Raw genomic sequence first — 20,637 nt, forward strand, 5'->3', positions numbered from 1 at the left:
ATTGTATAAAACTGACTCTCCAACTCTAGACAAAACGCATTATTGATGAATATGGAGAGGAAGAGGAAGGTGTGCTTGTTTAACATGGTGGTCTCATCATCAGCAAAGATGAGCAAATCAGGCGGCAGTGGAGGAGCCACAACGAAGGACAATGCGGTGGTAAGCAGTGTGATTAATCCGTGGACTGGAATGCCTTATTCCCAGAGCTACTATGAGATCCTTGAGAAGAGGAAGACTTTGCCAGTTTGGCAACAGAAAGATGAGTTCTTGAAGGCTCTTAAGGCCAACCAATGTATAATTTTAGTTGGTGAGACTGGTAGCGGTAAAACTACTCAAATCCCTCAATTTGTTTTGGAAAGTGTTAATGCAGAAACTCCGGATGGTAAAAGGATGATGATTGCGTGCACGCAGCCACGTAGAGTTGCTGCAATGTCAGTATCTCGTCGTGTAGCTGAAGAGATGGATGTGAGGATAGGAGAAGAGGTTGGCTACACTATTCGTTTCGAAGACTGCAGCAGTGCCTCTAAAACATTGTTGAAGTATTTAACAGACGGTATGCTTTTAAGAGAGGCAATGGCAGATCCCCTGTTGGAAAGGTACAAGGTGATAATACTGGATGAGGCACACGAAAGAACGTTAGCAACAGATGTTCTTTTCGGGCTTCTCAAGAAGGTGTTGAGAAATAGGCCTGATTTGAAGTTGGTTGTGATGAGCGCTACTCTTGAGGCCGAAAAATTTCAGGGCTATTTCAGTGGTGCGCATTGTATGAAAGTTCCTGGCAGGCTTCATCCAGTGGAAATTCTTTACAGTGAGGAACCTGAAAAGAACTATTTGGAGGCAACAATTCGAACCGTTGTGCAGATTCATATGTTTGAGGGTCCAGGGGATGTACTTGTCTTTTTAACTGGGGAGGAAGAGATTGAAGATGTATGCTGCAAAATTGACAAAGAAATTGCAAAATTGGGTGATCAGTCTGGTCCTGTTAAAGTGTTGCCTCTGTACTCAACTCTGCCTCCAGCTGTGCAACAGAAAATATTTGAGCCAGTAAGTACTGGGAGGAAGATTGTGGTGTCAACAAACATTGCTGAAACTTCTTTAACCATAGATGGAATCGTTTATGTTATCGACCCGGGATTTTCTAAACAGAAAGTTTATAGCCCTAGAGGGTGTGTTGAGTCATTGTTGGTGTCTCCAATTTCCAAGGCCAGTGCGCGTCAAAGGGCAGGGCGTGCTGGAAGGACTAGACCGGGGAAATGTTTCAGACTTTACACTGAGAAAAGTTTCCATAATGATCTTGAAGCACAAACATGTCCAGAGATATTGAGATCAAACCTTGCAAATACAGTGCTTACTTTGAAGAAACTCGGAATTGATGACTTGGTTCATTTTGATCTCATGGACCCTCCTGCTCCTGAGACATTGATGCGAGCACTAGAGGTTTTGTATTCTCTGGGAGCATTGGATGACGAGGGTAGTTTGACCAAGCTGGGGCAGATTATGAGCGAGTTCCCATTAGACCCTCAGATGTCAAAGATGCTCATCATGAGTCCCGGATTTCACTGCTCGAATGAAATCCTGTCAATCTGTTCAATGCTCTCGGTACCTAATTGTTTTCTTAGGCCTAGAGAGGCTCGAAAACCTGCAGATGAAGCGAAAGCGAAGTTTGGTCACATGGATGGAGATCACATAACGCTTCTCAATGTGTACCACGCCTACAAGAAGAACAATGAGGATCCTTTGTGGTGCTATCAGAACTTCGTCAATGAGAAGGTACTGAAGGCTGCAGACAATGTTCGGCAGCAGCTAGCGCGAATTATGACTCGGTTCAATCTCAAGTTATGCAGCACTGATTCTAAGAGTGGGGACTACTACATCAACATAAGAAAGGCCTTGCTAGCTGGATATTTCATGCAGGTGGCTCACCTGGAAAGCAACACAGGACACTACAGCACAGTGAAAGATAACCAAGTTGTACACTTGCATCCGTCCAGTTGCTTGGATCACAAGCCAGAGTGGATTGTTTACCACGAGTATGTCCTTACCAGTAGGAATTTTATCCGGACAGTGACGAATATTTGCGGCAACTGGCTAGCTGAGATTATGATTGCACTAGAAAAATCAGGCAAAAAATTGGGTTATGGAGGGCTTACCTTAAAAGACAGGAAGCAGACTACTTGAAGATTAATGAACAAAATCCCCTTGACACTTTCTGTTTAACTTTCCATGTAATAAGAACCTTTAAGCATGTTTAAAATTGAACAAAAGAGGCTCCAACAAGCGTGCAATAATCCAAGTTGCTACTACTAACTCTAATTCTGTGTTTATGCATTGACAATGAACTCTCCATATCCTAATTTCACCAGGCTAAATTCACCACCCAAAAAAAAAAAAACACCATCCTAATTTCAAAAGATTCACCAAAAAAATACTATTAACTCTTTGTAACATGCATTTTCATTCTATAATCTCAAATTCACAATTTGACTCCAAAAAAAATTCCATTTTCGAGCTTCACATAAAACTTAAAACTGATATCAATTACCACACAACTTTTGTTCAGATTTCACTTTCTTTGAAAACTGGAATTAATTACCCAACAGTTTTTAATTTTTAGTTGTAGAAAAATAAAAACTAAAAATTAAATGGTTATCAAACGGCTCCTAAGGTTTTTTTATATATTTATATATATTTAAAAATAAAAAAAATAAAAAAATAAAAACTATCACATTTGGGATTGACATGCTAAAAATACCTACTATAAATTCAATCACGTGTAGGGACGGACCTAGGTGATGCACCTATAGCCTAGGTGAATTTTATTATTTTATTCTTATAGTTAGTATATAAGTTTTTTAGGGTTTAGTCTAGTTCAAAATTAACAGTTTACCTATAAGGAAAATTTAACCCACCTTATTTTTAAAATTTTGTGTCCGTCACTTATCATGTGTAAGAGCATCTCTAGCGCCAGACTCAAACCGGAAGGCCCCTGGCGAGCCAAGCGCCTCAGAGAGAGAAGCGGCGGGCCCAAGGGCAAGTTCCGCTGGGCTACGGCCAGGGCTGTGACATCGGCGATGTCACGCATGGTAATTCAAAAAAATTACCGTTGGCGCGTGAATTTCAAGCGCCAGAAAAAAATTGATTTTTGCTCACGTCGTGACGTCACTACTAACAGCCCCAATGGGAATATGCCACGCGGCACTTCTGGACGCTCCGATGCAATTTTTCTAGAAATTTGTGGCCTTGATTTTTGGCTTAAAAATTGCAAAAAATCGAAAAAAAAAATCACATTGTAAAAAAAAAAATACAAAAAAAATTCTGGATTTTTTCCCTATAAATACCTAACAATTTTATTCACTTTCCACACCAAATCTTCATACAAACTCATCTCTTTCCAATATTTTTCACTTTCCACACCAAATTTTCTACTACAAAATTTCATTTGTACAAAAATACAAATGTCATCTTTCATCGAAGCCGGAGGGTCGTGGACAAATGTTCGAAGAGGTCAAAATCTTGGCAACGAGGTAAAAAAAAAAAATTCCGTTTTATTCAATTTAATGTCTTTATATATATATATATATATATATTTCTTGCATTTCCAATTTCTTTTGTTTTAATAGATTAGTCAAGGCAAAACAAGAAAGAGGAAAACCATTACACATGGCTCCTCAAGAAATTAATTACTTTATTACAGCTGGACTTACTTAACTTTTATCTTTTAAAATAAAATTAGAAAAGTCTTTAAAAAGAAAATTAAAGAATTTTCCAACCCTCCGTCTCTAACTCAAACCTGCACCACCACTCTCCCTTGCTCTTCCTGTCAAATTCCTAGGATGGCGTCTGTAGCACGTTTGAGTATGCTTCAAATCAATCCACATCGGCTGTGCCTTCCATTGATTTTGTGTTGCAGAGTGAGTGTGTACTAGAGAGTGTTTGTAGCAAATTCAATGGTGCAAGTGAACAAAGACGTGTTGTGTTGGAGATTTGTGAATGTTGGGCTTTGCCCAAGTAACCAAGGTGCTGCCGTACTATTTTATAAGAGCATTTCAGCAAAGGGCCCAAGGGAGGTTGAGGGGGAAGGCAAACCCAAAATGGGGTTTCCAACAAAGATCTGCTAGGGCAAGGAGTGGGGCCTATCCGGCTCGGCGCCAGCGAGTTGAGTTGACGTCACCACGACGCGTTTCAATTAAATTTTTAACGTTTGCGTGCCAGCGTTAAAAAAATTTGATGCGCCCACTGATGCCCAACGCCTCTCTTCCACGTGGCGGCTCTGGGCTCTCCGATCTTCTTTTTCCAAAGAATCCAACGGCACCAATTTTTTCAATAAAAAAAAAAAAAATTTAAAAAAATTTAAAAAATTACCCAAAAAATTACTTTTTTTTTTCCTCTATACCTTATTTCCATTTTCAACATTTAAGTAAATATCTTTGTCCTTTTACTTTTATTTATTTTTATATTACTCCATTTACTTAAGTTTACAATGTAAATAAGGAAGTACCTCTATTTGGATTCAAATAAAAATACCAGAAAATCAAATTCTCACCAAATCAAAATATGAAAAATCGGTTTTAGTGCAAAATACGATTTAGGCTAAAAATGATGGCTCATTAAGTCAATATATGAAACGACCCAACCCAATTTCCATTTTGAAATCCGGGCCGAATCCGTTTAAATCGACACCTAGTGCCTATGGGTCGTAAATGACCAAAATGCCAAGCGATAACACAAACTCGGGCCCTATCTCGTGGCTGCGCTTGCAATCGAGGCTGCCACGCACTTTCGAGGATCAAGCCACACGTAGTTCTTTCACCGCCGACACATGTGCGGTTCAATTATCAGTAAAACATACTTTAGGGTTGACGCGTTTTGAGTATCCGGACTCCGCTTACGATCCGTCAAATACTATACGATCCTGGAAAAACCTAGATCAACATACCTGAAGTTGACTACGATCCAACGGTTCAAACATATAGAACCCGGAAATCGCATACTAGGCGAGATCCGTTCGGGTTCAAACGTTATCCGAAATAAGATCCGCGAAATCCTATGCGCTCGTGAGGACTAGGAGATCACTCTAGAACTGACTGTGGTCCCCACCTGCGCGCCGCCACACGCTGGCGTGGTGCCTAAAGCTATAACGCCTCGCGGAAAATCTCAACATCTCGGTTCAAGACTCTATCCTAGGTAAAACACCCTATGTGGAACCACTTTTGTTCTTGAACCAACCCCAAAAAGTGGCGGAAATGGTGAATGACTAAACCGCTGAAACCTAACTCGTAAATCGAGCTATTTACGCTAGAAATTTCTGAAATCCTACCCAACCAGCAGCTAGAGCATGAAAAAATAGCTAGAAAACCATACCTCACTCGTCCGATTTGGTGGCGGACGACGGAGAACGAACGCTAAGTTCTCACAAAATCAGCGCCGCTGTTTCGTGGCTGTTTCCGGCGACTATGGCGGCGGATCATGGCGGCGAATGGCTGGGGTTGGAAGAGGAAGTTTCGTGGTTCATTTGGCACTGGTATTGCCTGAATCGGGGTCGGAGCTGAGAGGAATCAGCTCAGAAAGTCGGCTCGTTCTCTCTGCGAAACCCAAAAAAATCTGGGTTTATAAAATTTGACGTTCGAGATATTTACGGTTATGCCACTGAACTTCTTTTGCTCGTAACTCCTTCGTTACAACTCCGTTTTGAGTCCACTACATGTCTACGGACTCGTTTCATCGCGCTCTACGCAACGGTATAACTAAAATCTCCAAATTCCTTTCCGGTCAAAAAGTCAACTTTTAAACTAATAAAATATTCTAGGGGTATTTTAGTCTTTTTCTCAAATAAATTAATAATTAGATATTAATTTTGGGTTTGGGTTATTACAATCTACCCCCTTTACAAAAATTTCGTCCTCGAAATTTACTTTCCCTCTAACGGAGGGGAGTGAGGGTCTGGACCCACAACTGCTACTCGTTTGTAACTATAAGTCTGAGTATCTGCATCTATAATTCAAATAATAAAATCCGAGAGCAACCTATTTATATCTGTCTACCCTCACCTTTTCGAGTGATGGGTACTAAGCCTACATCTGTTACCCGGGGTTCTCAAGTCTGTCCCTCTAGTCTGTACTCACTACTTGCATCTCAATAATCAGTATTTATAGGGTAATAAATAAAATCTGAGGGCCACACATTTATATATGAAATACTTGTGGCTTAAGGAAATATAAAACTCAAAAGATCTGCTAATTAACTGAATTTCTAATAAACTTAAAACTCTGCTGCCATTAATCTGGTATTTAGCTAAAATTATTTATGAGTGTCCGACACTGCTAATGTGGGCACAAAAGACTAATTTGCCCTTTTAATCAATTAATCGAAATTCGGTGTGACTTCTATCGAAAATTCAGCAGAATCTCCTGTAAGAACATTCCCAAAACATTCTACCTGTAAAACAAGTATGTATATTTATATAACTCATCTGCCATCATGCATCAAATCATATTCAAGTAATCATACATCATAATATTTTGGCATCAGGCCACAGCAATTCAAATAATTCGATCTACTAATGCAATTCATGTCAACTTTTAGATTAGCAATGATACTCTGACAATCTCAAACATCCTGACTCATGCATGACTTATCAAATAGTAATTCTGCTGAAAAACAATGAATGTATAACTCATCATGTTCTGTAATCCTGGCTGGACTCGGGAGACATCCGTCAACTCGATCCGCAGCTCCTACGGTCTGGATAACTGTAAGATTCGTGGGGCAAAATATGCTAGAAATACTTGAACTGTTTAATATCATAACCAACAATAAAAATTACTATCAACAATTTAAATAACATAAAATAAGATAACTTAAAGCACCCTGGATGAAAATAAAATGAAATAAACAAACTTTGAATAAACTTGCATCGAACTCATTTAAAATTCATAAGTAACCATGTGTGTGTATATATACATATAAAGATGTAATGCTTAAGAAAATAAAGGTAATCAGATAAAATCCTCTCCACCTAGGCGCACCCCTATAGTGATCCACAATTCCGATATCCATCAATTCACGATAACTCAATTCCCGCAGGTCTCGAGGATACAAAATCAACCCGAGCCGCAATCGATATCACAATTCCTCGGCAGGTCTCGGTGACACAAAGTCAATCCGAGCCAATCGTAGGACTCGGGGACCGTAGTCACCGATCCGCAGTCTCGGAGACAACCTCTCAATCCGAGCCGCAACTCCGCACCACACGGTCAGCGTCCCGAACTCGTGGGGCAAAATAATCGATCAGACATCTGCACCACACGGTTCGCATCCCGAACTCGTGGGGCAAAATAACTCTCAAGGCAACTCGGGGGGTACCCTCACGGTGGGTTTGAAAACCATAATCTGCTATTTTCACAACTTCCAATAAATTGGTGTTCAACTGAGCTTAAAATATATTCATATATACATAATTATATACATATATTTATATATACCAAAATCTGATGAAAATCAAAAATTAAATTTCTTCCTTTTCAACCCCTGAATATATGCATCAACTACTTAGCTAGTTGGTTAACCACCTTACTCTCTGCTGAGCATATAATTCCAATAATAAATTTATACCCTTACAACACAATTAATCATAAGAACAAATATAGATAATTAAATACTGATCTTGCTAAACCTCAGTTCTCGACATATAAGCATATAATAACATGTATAACAAGTTTCTCAAATGAATACCTTACAAAATTTTCAAATCCTTCTGGATATCTGTTTTCTCCATCACACCAATGCAATAAATAAAATAACAATATAAGATAACAATTGAAATAACAATTGGAATAAAACAACCTAATAATTGTCCAGCAATTCTAAAAATACGGATGCACATGTAATGCAGTGTCTACAGGAAGTTAACCTAATGCTCTGATACCAATTGAAACGACCCGACCCAAATTCCACTTTGAAATCCGGCGAATCCCGTTTTAAATCGACACCTAGTGCCTATGGGTCGTAAATGACCAAAATGCCCGGAAGGCGATAACACAAACTCGGGCCCTATCTCGTGGCTCGCTAATCGTAGGCTGCCTACATACCCTTTACGAGGGATCAAGCCATACGTAGTTCTTTCACCGCTCGACACAATCGGTTCAATTATCCGTAAAACATACTCTAGGGTTGACGCTTTTGAGTATCGGGACTCCGTTTTACGATCCACAAATACTATACGATCCTGGAAAAACCTAGATCAACATACTTGAAGTTGACTACGATCCAACGGTTCAAACATATAGAACCGAAATCGCATACTAGGCGAGATCCGTTCGGGGTTCAAACGTTATCCAAATAAGATCCGCAAAATCTTATGCGCTCGTGAGGACTAGGAGATCACTCTAGAACTGACTGTGGTCCCCACCCTGCTGCCCACGCGCCGCCACACGCGCGTGGTGCTAAAGCGATAACGCCTCGCCGGAAAATCTCAACATCTCGGTTCAAGACTCCTATCCTAGGTAAAACACCCTATTTGGAACCACTTTTGTTCTTGGACCAACCCCAAAAAGTGGCCGGAAATGGCCGAACAGTGACTCAAAACTGGCTGAAACCTAACTCGTAAATCGAGCTATTTACGCTAGAAATTTCTGAAATCCTACCCAACCAGCAGCTAGAGCATGAAAAATAGCTAGAAAACCATACCTCACTCGTCCGATTTGGTGGCCGGACGACGGAGAACGAACGCTGGAAGTTCGTCAAAAAGCCAGCGCCGCCTGTTTCGTGGCTGTTTTCGGCGACTATGGCGGCGGATCATGGCGGCGAATGGCTGGGGTTGGAAGAGGGAAGTTTCATGGTTCATTTGGCACTGGTATTGCCTGAATCGGGGGTCGGAGCTGAGAGGAATCAGCTCAGAAAGTCGGCTCGTTCTCTCTGCCGAAACCCAGAAAAATCTGGGTTTATAAAATTTGAAGTTCGAGATATTTACGATTATGCCACTGAACTTCTTTTGCTCGTAACTCCTTCGTTACAACTCCGTTTTGAGTCCACTACATGTCTACGGACTCGTTTCATCGCGCTCTACGCAACGGTACAACTAAAATCTCCAAATTCCTTTCAGGTCAAAAAGTCAACTTTTAAACTAATAAAATATTCTAGGGGTATTTTAGTCTTTTTCTCAAATAAATTAATAATTAAATATTAATTTTGGGTTTGGGTTATTACAATATATACTTCATATTAAAATCCCATAAAATCAAATTTTCTTATTTGATGTGTAAGGAATAAAAGCCGCCAAAAAATTATCTTGAGAAAATGATTATTCCGAAAAACCATTTTTCATACTTAGCCAATATTGCACCTCCGTTAAAAAATTATGGGTACGCCAGTGTCTATAAATACCAACCAATACTCTTCACTTTTAACACCAAATCCTCATACTTTTTTTTTCTTCTATAAATACCAACCAATACAACTAATAAAATAAAATATTATCCGATATGAATAGTATTGACACGTAGGAACCCAAAAATCTTATCCGAAAATATTATCCAAATTAATTGTTTAAGTAAACAAAGTTGTGAAAAAAACAAAAAAATGAATAGCATTTGCTATGACAAGCTAAACTTTGAAACACACTTTCTTTGGGGGAATTATTTACGTGAATAGTAAGTTCTGTTCCCATTCTTGGTAACTGTAGAAATGCTAGAGAATTGAACGTACTACTTGGGATGCGAGGTCAATATTATAAATAATTTTTTAATAAGAAAATAATACATTTATGAGAAAAGTCGATAACTCTCTCAAAACAATAAAATTATAAATAAATAAAAAATTAAGAGAAGGAAAACACTCGATAAACCCCTAAACCTCGCTTACATGGCCATTCTTTTGCTCTACCAGAGCTAAAACAAATTCTTCAGAAGCTGCTGGACTGAGGAGAGAGGAGGATGAGCAGGGCTTGTAGTCTCTTCCAGTTGTGCCAGAATCCAAACAGATTACTACTCAGAAGCTCTAAATTTTCCAAAGGTGCCCATCATTCTCTCCTTATCTTCTCTCTCACTTTCCTATCGTCAAAACAAGAAAAATCCAACCATTTTTTATGTGTATAAACTCTACTGTATGTGTGCCTTGCTTTAAACTCTCTGTCACTTTCCTTCTTGATTTATGCTGTTAATTATTCATTATCTACCACTGCATTTGTTGCCATTGTTAGTTTGAAATTCACGAGCTCATTTCCATTGCAATCTCAAGCAATTCTTCAAAACTCTTTGTTTTCCACCAGTCTGGGCCCGACCCTGAACACTATTTCAGCTTTTTATGAAACCCATCCACGTCTGGTAGCTTCAAGGTTGAGGAAATCATAGAAATTTGCGTTTCATAAAATTGAAAAATCTGTCTTTTAACTGTTGGGGTTCTCTGTTAAGTTTATTTGTTTCTCCCCTTTTCAATATCCGTTGTGCTCCTGACTATTTTGAGAAATTAAATGTCTTTTGGTTTGGTGCGTGATTACCATATTCATTTTAAACTTAAATGACTTATACCAATTACGAATATTTATTTACCCTCCTAGTGCAGGTCCGTACTTGATACCTAGTGCCAGAATTTATCCAGTCCTGTGCTTCTCTAAGGAAATACAAACTTCCGCATATGAAGTTGTCAAGGGAAGCTATGTACCCACAGCCTTGGTTAAACCAGAAAGCAAACCGAAGGTATTTCTCTTTGGTATGTGTATTTATTTTGGTCTCAAGGGCATGTTTAATAGCAAGATGAGGATATAGTGAATAGCAAATGAAGCAAAGCAAGAACTGATATGAAATAAAAACTTCGTCCTAAAAAGGAAAAAGGGAAGCAGATGTATTATCATTACTTTCGTAGTTTAACGGAAATATTTAACAAGAGAATTGAGTCATTAAATAGTGTTACTGTGTTCATATAAGTAACTGTATATGTCTTTACTGTTATGTGTGAATTCCATCCCTCATTATTTCTTTACTACCATTTTCTTGTTGGATGACAAAAAGTGTGAGAGGTTGGAGTGACCTCATGAATAAGTATCAGGGCATGGTGAAATCTTATGTGAGATGCAGGATTCAAGCATCAAATGACTGACTGCAATAAGGGTATGCCCTTCTGGAGCAGTCAGAGAGGGATATGGGTTTTGGTCAAGAACCATTCTGAACTATGCCTTTGACGTTTGGGATTTAGAAGTTGCGGGCATATAGGGAATGGAGTTATTGGAGTGGAAGAATGGCTGACTTTCCTGCTTCTTTAGTTTGTATTTTGGACTCTGATCTACTGGGTCAATCTCATCATAGAGCAGTAGTTATTTAGTTTGTTTGTTTTCTTTGGACTTAGCCTGCCTTTGCACACTGGTTGACTTTCCAAGGTGTGCATCTCATGAGGTAGGTTGCAGGAATATTAAGGACGATTTCGTTATAAGTAAACAATCGATGTAGTTGACAAATTCAGTGTTTGGTCTGCTAACAACAAGAGTATTATGTACCAGGTAAACAGACATATAGGAGGCATGCATTAAACAGTATAGTGCCTGCATAGATTTTGTGAGTTGGGGGTGTTTAGCTCACTAAGTCATCAAGGTTGAAATATCCATGTTTGATTAAATTTTAGAACGTAACTTCAGTTGTATGTGCTAAGAAGATTGATTCTGATTATTTGGTGCATTCATATGGCATTATACCTCAGTTAAAGTGACCTTGACAACCTTAACAAGTTTTAAGATCTGCATGCCATTTATGTTAGTGGATTGTTATTGTTTGGGTTACTTTGATATTCTAGTGTTTAAGCAAGGGCATTGTTCTCTCATGTTTAAATAAGTTTCACACATGTACCAATTTTTTTTCCCTTCATTGGTGTAATTTTGTTTTCTGATCCATACCTTTGTACAATCTTTTGTCATTAAGATTTCTTGAGACTAAAGTATTGGAAAAAGTAATGATGGCTACCATGGTCCCAATGTTGTAATTGTAGGACAAATCACCAGAAAATCTTGAAGGAGTTGGTGCATTCCAAAAGCTACCCATGGTGATGCCATCTGTTGACATTCTGTATTCTGCACTAAGAAAGGCTAAGAGGATTTCACCAACAAAGGGTATTTGTTATGGGCATGTGTTTTAGATCAAAATTGACAGAACAGCATTAGATTCAAGTCGGATGGAACTTGGTTTATAGGACCTGCTGCTAGCCCTGATTTTTAATTTCTTTATATTGCAGGTATTGCCAATATTGCAAAGCGGGAAAGAAATAGAGGTGCAAAGCAACTTGATGCATTGATGAAAGTTTGTTCTCAACTTTAGTTTGTCATTTTATTATATTTTCTATTGTGATGTTTTTATATGATTCAATGATGACTGACTAGCTTTCTTTTCCACCTTCAGGAATTAGCAGTACCCTTGAGAACTTATTCAGAGAATTTTCCAAATAAAAAGTATCTTCACCCTTATGAGCGATCTCTTATTGAATTAACTCTTGGGGATGGAAATTATGAAGAGGTATATCCTGAGAAAATTGTGGCCAATTTCCACTCGGAATAACTTGAGGATGTTAGTATAATAAAAAATTGATTGAAATAATTTTTTTCTGTAGTAAAAATATGAGTTTTATTGGTATTTTCATGTTTCCTTTTACACTAACAGAATGCAGACAGGTATAATCGTTTAGACCCTTTTCAACTTATCGTACTTCAACTTTTTAATTTGATAATTACAGGTGTTGGGAAAGGTGGATTCTCTGAGGAAAAAGGTTGTGTCTGTTGGAAAGGAACATGCATCTCTTTGTGCTAAGGTAGAAGTCTTGGTTTTTTAAGCTTTATGATGCAATACCTGCTTCAAGCTTCTTATCCCCTTTTCATTTATTAGCTTTTTGGGGATTACTTGCATCTTCTGTTACCAGAAACACAAACACTGCATTCTATGATTACTTTATGAATTTTACTCTTCCATGTTTAATTTATATCTATAATACACTCTTGAAGGTTCCTCTCTGAAAAAAATAAAAATAAAAATAAACTCTTAAGCTCCTATCGAAGAAAAAAAAGCTTGGAATTAATTTTTTTTATTGATTTTGAAGACGAAAGATTTTAACAAACTCTCATATACACTGTGGCAGTCATTGTCGAAGAAAGAAGCAGAGGAAAGGCTAACTGAGGTTATTTCTTATCTTTAGCCAAAAAGAAACCTCCATTCCATCTGTGTAGATTTTTACTCTCTTAACTGTATCTACAGGGCATAAAGAAAGTTGAAGAGACATTTAATCGTGGAGGAAAACATGTCGATGATTTGTTACACATAGCCAAGGTACTTTGCTTTCTGAAATTGGAGTTCTATAGTGGCTTTTGTTTTTCTTTATTGATTCTTTTCATTCAATTTTAAGGAATGCATGCCATGTATCATGTATTATGATGGTTTAGTAACTGTTTAGATTTTTCAACGCACTTTTGATGTACGTGCATGTGTGTCTGTGCACCTGGTCTTACACCTTACACCAATAGAGTTGAATATTCTATGAAAACTTAGGTCAGTCAAATATGTTTCATTCAATTTACTTTATTTTAAGACACTGGAGGAAAATTTTATTTAAAGTTCTTTTGGCCAACAAGATGTTTTAATATATTATTTTTAATCCATGAACTTTTGTATCATATTTCAGTTGTCTAAATTTTCATACTATTTGGCTGCTTCTTACTTTTTCAGTCAGTATAACCTATAAACAACTTTCCTATGGATCCATGCCTTGTTTAGGAGTGCACTTTGGGACCTATAACGGTTGTTTTTTACAACTCTGATTTGTTGTGTGATTATTGAGTTTTTTGTTTTGTTTTGGTAAGGCCATCTCTTTAAACCAGTTATATTTGCAGACTCTGCGAGCAATGCCAGTAGTTGATCTAGAATCACCGACACTTTGTCTTGTCGGAGCACCGAATGTCGGGAAGTCATCTTTGGTCCGCATACTCTCCACAGGGAAGCCTGAGGTGTGCACAATTTCAATTTTCAATGACAAAGATGATATTTTGTTTTGTATATGTGGTTGGCTAATCGATAGTCCATTCTTGAATGGGTTGAGCTTATGTTGCTGTATGAAGCATGAAAGACTTGTTTTCTTTCTTTTGATTGTTTGTAGGTTTGCAACTACCCTTTTACAACAAGAGGAATTCTGATGGGTCACATTATTTCAAACCATCAAACTTTTCAGGTGGCTCAATATCTCTAATATTTAGAGTCGAATATATATATTTTTTATTTTTTATTTTCAATCTTAATTTTGTTATATGTATAAACTGAGTGCAGGTGACAGACACTCCTGGGCTGCTCAAGAGATGTGATGGTAAGTGACTGGCATTTATTGGTTTTAATTATGTCATTTTGAGGGATGCTTTCTTGGACTACAGTGCTTTGCATGAAAAATTTCATATTTTTTTTCTTTGGTGTTTCAGAGGACAGAAATAATCTGGAAAAATTGACGCTTGCTGTGCTCTCACATCTGCCAACGGCAATACTCTATGTCCATGACCTCTCTGGACAATGTGGAACCTCACCTTCTGATCAGGTTTTTTTTCTTCTTTTTTATAGTTGAATCGAGAAGTAGTATGTAAAACTCAAAAAAGAAAAATAGTATTGCAGTGTTCACATACCGGATGCGCATACGGGTTCGATACCCTAAACCCTAGTTGATACACACAGGGTACGGCTTGGTATACGGCTGACAAAGAAGAAGAAGAAGAAGACACGGGAGAGAGAGATGGAGAGATGGGAGAGAAGAAGGCGATGCAGAAATGAAGACAACATATATATATATATATATATATAGAGAGAGAGAGAGAGAGAGAGAGAGAGATGGGAACTGGGAGCGAGATGAGGACGGAGGAGTAATTTCAGTTACACGGTGCCATTTTAGGTGGTGGGTTTAAAAGGATGCGGCCCATCTGCTGCTTTTTTAAGAATCGAAAACGACTCAAGGACTGCTTGTTATCAAATGCAGCCCCACCTAAATGATCTCTAATATTTACCAATTAAAAATAAATTTCAGATTAAATATTTACCAAAAAAATGCTAAATTAAATTATTACCATATGAAAATACTAAATTAAATATGACCATACACAACAGTGCCAAGTAAAAAGAATAATATTATTTTAATTGCCATATCCTTACTGTGCCCGTATTCTAGTTTTTTACTGTTGCTGTATTGCACTGTATCGTAGCGCTGTATCCATTCCTGTATCTGTGCTTGAGAGCTGAGACAATTTCAGTGACATTGGGTTGAATTAATTAAAATGGAAGTGATTTTTACAGCTCACAACACATTTAAGTGATGGTTGAGAGACAAATCACTATAGTTTCTTTCTTTGTAATCCACCTCTATAGAAAATACTCCCCTTCACTATTCTTCTGTTTGTTCTTTCTTTCTCACATATATTAAATTCATGATTTTTTCTATGACGGCTTGCAGTTTGTCATATACAAAGAAATAAAGGAGAGGTTTAGCGAGCATCTGTGGCTTGATGTTGTGTCCAAATGTGATCTGTTGCAAAAGTCTCCAGTGCTATTTGCTACTGATAAGGGTGATGATTCTAATCTTGAGCTGGAAAGGTACCGGAAATTGGGTCCCGATGGAGCTCTTCATGTGTCAGTGACAAATGAAGTAGGGCTCACTGAGGTAATCTTTATATCATAATGTTACTCTCTGATATAGTGTTGAACATGGAAGCCTTGAGCTTTGATGTTTTGAACTTTACAGAAAGGGGCACATTGCTACAAGGCACATTTGTGTTTTCTATTAGTTGTGCTCATTTTTATGTAGACACACTCCTAGGCCTGGCATTCTAAAACTAAAATTCTCATCTCTTGCGTTCTATGATAATTGTTCTCTGTTTGATTGATGAACTTGTTGCTTGTAGTTTCTTAACAAATTAAATAGGAAAGAAAGTATTTTCTTGTAAACTTACAATTCAGACATCAACTTTTTGCACTGCAGTTAAAGAGTAGAGTGCATGAGATGTTGAACTCTCAGATGACAAGGATCCAAGTTCAAGAAAAGCTAGAAGTTCTTACTTGAGAGAAATCTCTGAAATATAAACAATATTGGTTTCCGCTTCTGATGAAATGAAAATCAAATTACAAATTTGATCATCCCAAGGATGGTTTCCGCCTCTGGTGAAATGACAATCAATTTACAAATTTTTTCATCCCCAAGAAGGGAAGCCAATTGTGAGTTTGGCTTCCGGACTAGCGGAAGATCTGCAGCATGCAAGTGCTTGTCTATAAAATACACTCCTGACTTTTCAGATTGTTTGGTCTACGTGTGATCGTCAGTCTCTACTTAGGTACAGAGAAGCTGAGTTAAATGCATTGCAAATTGTATTACCTTTGCTAATTGGAAAAGAGCTGTACTAAATCACAGTCGTTCACATTTGCTTGGACAACTATGAACCATTTAAAGACATATGGAATAGGTTCGGCTGTTTTGTCCAGTTAAATTTTTAGCTCCCTGTTGATGATTATATGTATAATTTTAGATTACTTAACGAGCTCGTCCAGGTGTATTTTTCTTTCCGGCCATGGAGTGCCGTTTGCTCAACCAAGTCACCAATTCATTTCAAAACTCAATACCATTCTTGGGAAAATATAAAAAAGCTATGTACAAGTTTCCAATGCCCTAAGGGTTCTTGTGTTATTTGAACATTGAACGGTTGATTCTGTCGATACTGATATCGGATATAGGTTCTATAGGCTGATCATCACCCCCCATTGGAGCAGAGCTCAAAGGATCTCTACTGAATTCATCTGCAGAAGACAATGGAAGTTTATGCAAAACTTATCAAAACAATGAACTTGAAGCCTGAACAAGACATCCAAAACTTTCATCACAAAAAGGAGGTAATCAACTCTCACCATATACAGTATATAAGGAAGATGGGGGAGGAGTCGACATGAAGTTGACGCCACAATAAAATCCCAAAGCTAACACCACTGTCATCATAGCATATGCTGGCACTGCCAATGCCCAATACCTGAAAATAGTAACACAAATTCAAAGACTAACTGAAAATGTTCAAGGCCTTGACTTGCAAACTAGAGCTCTCAGGTTCGAATCTCCATGACATCATAATAGTGTGCATGTGAGAACCACCGAGCCTCTCCTTCTCCCTTATAGTTTAGACTATCGCTTGTACTTCAAAAACAAAAAGTATTCAAGGACAAAACAAAATTACCACATTAAAAAAACCACCAGAGCAATTGTCTTTTCTTTTCCCTTTTTTCACTACCAGAGCTGATTTTGTTAGAACTTCTCTCCACGAACTCTTCCATTAAGAAACACTGACCAAACTTTTTCTTTCCCAATCAAAGTAACGTTATTTTGATTTAAACATTAAGTTCCCCTAGCTATGACAAAACATTATCAAAGTTCCAAATGAACAAAATCTTTGAAAAAACACTTGCAAACACATGAGAGAAACCAAGCTGACCTGCTGGGATAGTAAAATATCCCAATGGAATGTAGCCAAGACTCTGGAACATATGCCCACACCAAGAAAATAACTGCTCACAGAAAAATACCAAAGTAAATATTAAAAGAAAATTTTGTTTTCTAAAATCTCTCGAGGAAGGAGGATGGTAGATGAAATAGACCTGTAGCCACAACAGTTGTGATGGAACCAACAAAGCCATAAACTTCAGAAGGTTTGGGGCCATGAAACCCAGAAGCCTTATCATCTGAATCTACAAAAGACACTGTTGCCCTCCTCTTCTTTGATACACTCAGGATTCTTCTGGGACTGCAAACAGAATAAGAATCTTCCATGCTTTCTTTTGGAATTCCAGCACAACCCAAAAAATCTATAAATTACAAGAAAAAAAAGATTTGATCCATCTTAGTTCATCAAGGAGTTGGGTCATTTTCTCCTATGTTACTGGTTGAAATTCTGTAAGTGCATAATTGAGATAAGAATAAAAAGAGAAAAGAATGTGTCTTCCTCTAATTGAAACAGAGAAAAGAGAAGAGAGACATCATAAATTTAGGATACAAAAACAGAAAGAGAGAATTAGAATATGGGAAATGAATTGTGAAATTAATGCAACAAATTGCTCATCAGATTTTTGTTAATGGGAGTGAGAGAGAGTACCTGGAATCGGCAAAATGCGAAGCCAAAACGCAGGACAGGGAAGCGTTTTGTCGTGGCTGTTGTGCTCTGGTTGAACCCGGATCGAAGCCGAAAGTGGTGTGCGTTTGTGTGTGTATCGCCGTTGATCCAAGAATACCTCTGAGTAAATGCAATTTTCTGGATATTGGGCCTGAATAAAAATATCATGGGCTTGGGACTCATGAGCTTCAAGTAATTTTGAGTTAATCCTAATCTGACACACTGATCTTCACTAATTTTGAATTAACCCTGCAATCGAAATTCTATTATGAATTCGCCTTCCTTTGTTATTGTTGTATCAAAAAAACAAAAAACACAAAAAAAGAGTCTGAACCTTAGCGAAGAACAAGAAGACAAACTAAGAAAGTCCACAGATCCTCCCCAAACAATATAATGTTAATTCATTCAACTCTCTATTTATATTTTGGATGTTAATGTTGTACTTTAAACTAAGGCCTCGTTTGGTGACCCGGCTTGAATTGGATTGTAATTGAGTGCAAATCAGTTCTTATGAGCCTCATCCTTCCATGTGAGACTTATAAGACACAATATGTTGGATTGTTATCCATTTTAATAAGTTCAGTCAGCGCACCAAACAACTACCATAACTCGTCCATTTTAATTGAAATAGTCCAGTTCAATCCCACCCACCCACATTCTTTCTTATCTCCCCCATTGAATTGTCCTTGTAATATACATTCTAAATACTTGATAAACTACTTTTGATGAAGTGATATTTCTTTTCCTAAATTTGAAAGCAACCTGAATTTTGAATTCCCCCTTTGTATTAGTCTGAAAAATAAAACTGAACCTTTCAGAAAGATATCACGATCACGCCGTATCAGCCTTATAAATACTAGGATACACAAACATAAATACTTACCAATTTGACATACTTTTTAGACATGTAAAATAAACTACTTTTGCTTGTGAATCTTACAATCAAAGCAATTAGCAAAACTTTCCTATATAAACAAGTACTGAATCACGCTTCTTTTCAATCTCTCAGACGTGCCTCTCCATTGTTTATACTTAAATACCTCAAAATTTGATTGCAGAGTTTGTGGTAACTAGTACTATCCATGGCAGGAGCCATTGACGAATGGACAAGGGAAGAAAATAAAGCCTTCGAGATTGCCATAGCCACCTACAATATTGAATGCATCGAAAAAGGGGAGTGGGAGAAAGTTTCTTTATCTGTTCCTGGAAAATCTGTTGATCGAATAAAACTACACTTTGTGCACCTATTGATGGATCTGGAGGCCATCGAGTCTGACCAAGGACCACTTCCTGATTACAAGTATGATGAAGACGAGAACGATGGTGACGATCATGGTGATATCAAAGAGAGAGATGTCGATGGTGCTATGACGACAATTAGATGAGAATTTTGCAGTAACCCTAAGGATTTGTAATTTTGATAAACTTTACTATAGTACAATTGTTTTCTCCATGGGGTTGAAGTACTTCTCTCACTTTTTTTTTTTTTTTTCTCTCCATTAATAGTTATGTTCCAATAGCAGAATATGTATTACTAACCTTTTCACCTTTCACATTTACATGTGCCTAAAATACAAAAGACATTGTTAAGTATAATGTCCGAGCAAGAATTCTAGTGAGGGCCTTATATATGGCTCTTAGTTGAGGTCTTATTTCTTAACTGTTTGATTAAATTTGTACCCGTTTGGCATTGCTTATTTGGGTTGATAAGTGATTTTTAAAAAATTTTGGGAAGCCCAGCCCGTTTGGTAACCTGTGATAAAATCACTTATTATTAAAAATCGCTGTGGAGAAAGCAATAAAGGAAGCAGCTAATGACGCTTTCAATTTCTGATTATACCACAATCAGATTTGAAAGCGCTGGGTTTAATGAAAATTAAAATATTCCGAAAATACCCCAACATGATTTCACGCTCTCCTCTTCTTCGTGCGTCTTCTCTATCCCAAGCCACAGAGCATTGTTCTCCTTCTCTTCCATTCTTACTCTTTAAAAAAGAAAATACAAAAAATATATATAATTGTGTCCTACAAAATCAATGAATACTGTGCTTCAAGAAAGTACTAAAATTTCAATAACTCAATTGAATGGTCAAATGATATCGGATTCAAGTGATTTTTTGTAGAGATGATCTTTGAATGTGTATCTACAAAATTTTGATTAGTGAAATACAATCGGGAGTGGGCCCTATAAGGGGTGTCCCTCAAATAAGCTTATTTGAGGAATCCCTCAATGGAAACTCTCTGTATATATATACAACCTTTTTGAAGTACACCATTGGTTGCTAAATCATCGGCATCATTACTGTTCAGATTTCATAAAGACCATCTTTGCAGCACCGTTGTTGAATAGTTCTTTATATAGGACAGTTTAGACCATATCAAAGTTGCAAAATAAATAAATATTTAATTTGATTATTTTTATTCAACAAAAAATTAAGTTGCAAAATAAATGAGTTCCTCATTTGAATCTAATACGAAACAGATAGTGTAAAAAACAT

General features: G+C 37.5%; 2 protein-coding genes and 1 pseudogene across 2 annotated transcripts; 2 read left to right on the forward strand and 1 right to left on the reverse strand.

Moving 5' to 3' along the window:
- The first annotated feature begins 45 nt into the window (after positions 1–45).
- LOC103331465 (putative pre-mRNA-splicing factor ATP-dependent RNA helicase DEAH2 pseudogene) lies at positions 46–2,228 on the forward strand (annotated as a pseudogene).
- Positions 2,229–9,833: 7,605 nt separating this feature from the next.
- PDE318 (P-loop containing nucleoside triphosphate hydrolases superfamily protein) lies at positions 9,834–16,522 on the forward strand. Its single transcript, XM_008234072.3, has 14 exons — positions 9,834–10,008; positions 10,558–10,691; positions 11,971–12,091; positions 12,214–12,278; positions 12,378–12,491; positions 12,709–12,783; positions 13,108–13,146; positions 13,224–13,295; positions 13,856–13,969; positions 14,119–14,190; positions 14,286–14,322; positions 14,432–14,544; positions 15,448–15,654; positions 15,973–16,522. Exons 1-14 carry the CDS (start codon positions 9,930–9,932, stop codon positions 16,051–16,053), a joined length of 1,323 nt encoding a protein of 440 aa, XP_008232294.1. The 5' UTR covers positions 9,834–9,929; the 3' UTR covers positions 16,054–16,522.
- A 44-nt stretch (positions 16,523–16,566) lies between these two features.
- On the reverse strand, positions 16,567–18,256 carry LOC103331451 (phosphatidylinositol N-acetylglucosaminyltransferase subunit P). Its single transcript, XM_008234073.2, has 5 exons — positions 18,122–18,256; positions 17,628–17,834; positions 17,465–17,537; positions 16,890–17,008; positions 16,567–16,781 (listed from the first exon to the last, which is right to left on the reverse strand). Exons 2-5 carry the CDS (start codon positions 17,797–17,799, stop codon positions 16,669–16,671), a joined length of 477 nt encoding a protein of 158 aa, XP_008232295.1. The 5' UTR covers positions 17,800–17,834; positions 18,122–18,256; the 3' UTR covers positions 16,567–16,668.
- Positions 18,257–20,637: the final 2,381 nt, after the last annotated feature.

This window comes from Prunus mume, linkage group LG5 (assembly GCF_029339155.1).
Source record: "Prunus mume cultivar Tortuosa linkage group LG5, ASM2933915v1, whole genome shotgun sequence".
NCBI lineage: Eukaryota > Viridiplantae > Streptophyta > Magnoliopsida > Rosales > Rosaceae > Prunus > Prunus mume.

Excerpts from the sequence above, each read along its gene's own strand:
- LOC103331451 (XM_008234073.2), bottom strand. The coding sequence starts at position 17,799 with ATGGAAGATTCTTATTCTGTTTGCAGTCCCAGAAGAATCCTGAGTGTA. Across the intron at positions 17,538-17,627 it reads CACAACTGTTGTGGCTACAG|TTATTTTCTTGGTGTGGGCA; the intron begins GTCTATTTCATC and ends TTCTGTGAGCAG. Across the intron at positions 17,009-17,464 it reads ATATTTTACTATCCCAGCAG|GTATTGGGCATTGGCAGTGC; the intron begins GTCAGCTTGGTT and ends TACTATTTTCAG.
- PDE318 (XM_008234072.3), top strand. The coding sequence starts at position 9,930 with ATGAGCAGGGCTTGTAGTCTCTTCCAGTTGTGCCAGAATCCAAACAGA. Across the intron at positions 10,009-10,557 it reads AAGCTCTAAATTTTCCAAAG|GTCCGTACTTGATACCTAGT; the intron begins GTGCCCATCATT and ends CTCCTAGTGCAG. Across the intron at positions 12,784-13,107 it reads ATGCATCTCTTTGTGCTAAG|TCATTGTCGAAGAAAGAAGC; the intron begins GTAGAAGTCTTG and ends ACACTGTGGCAG.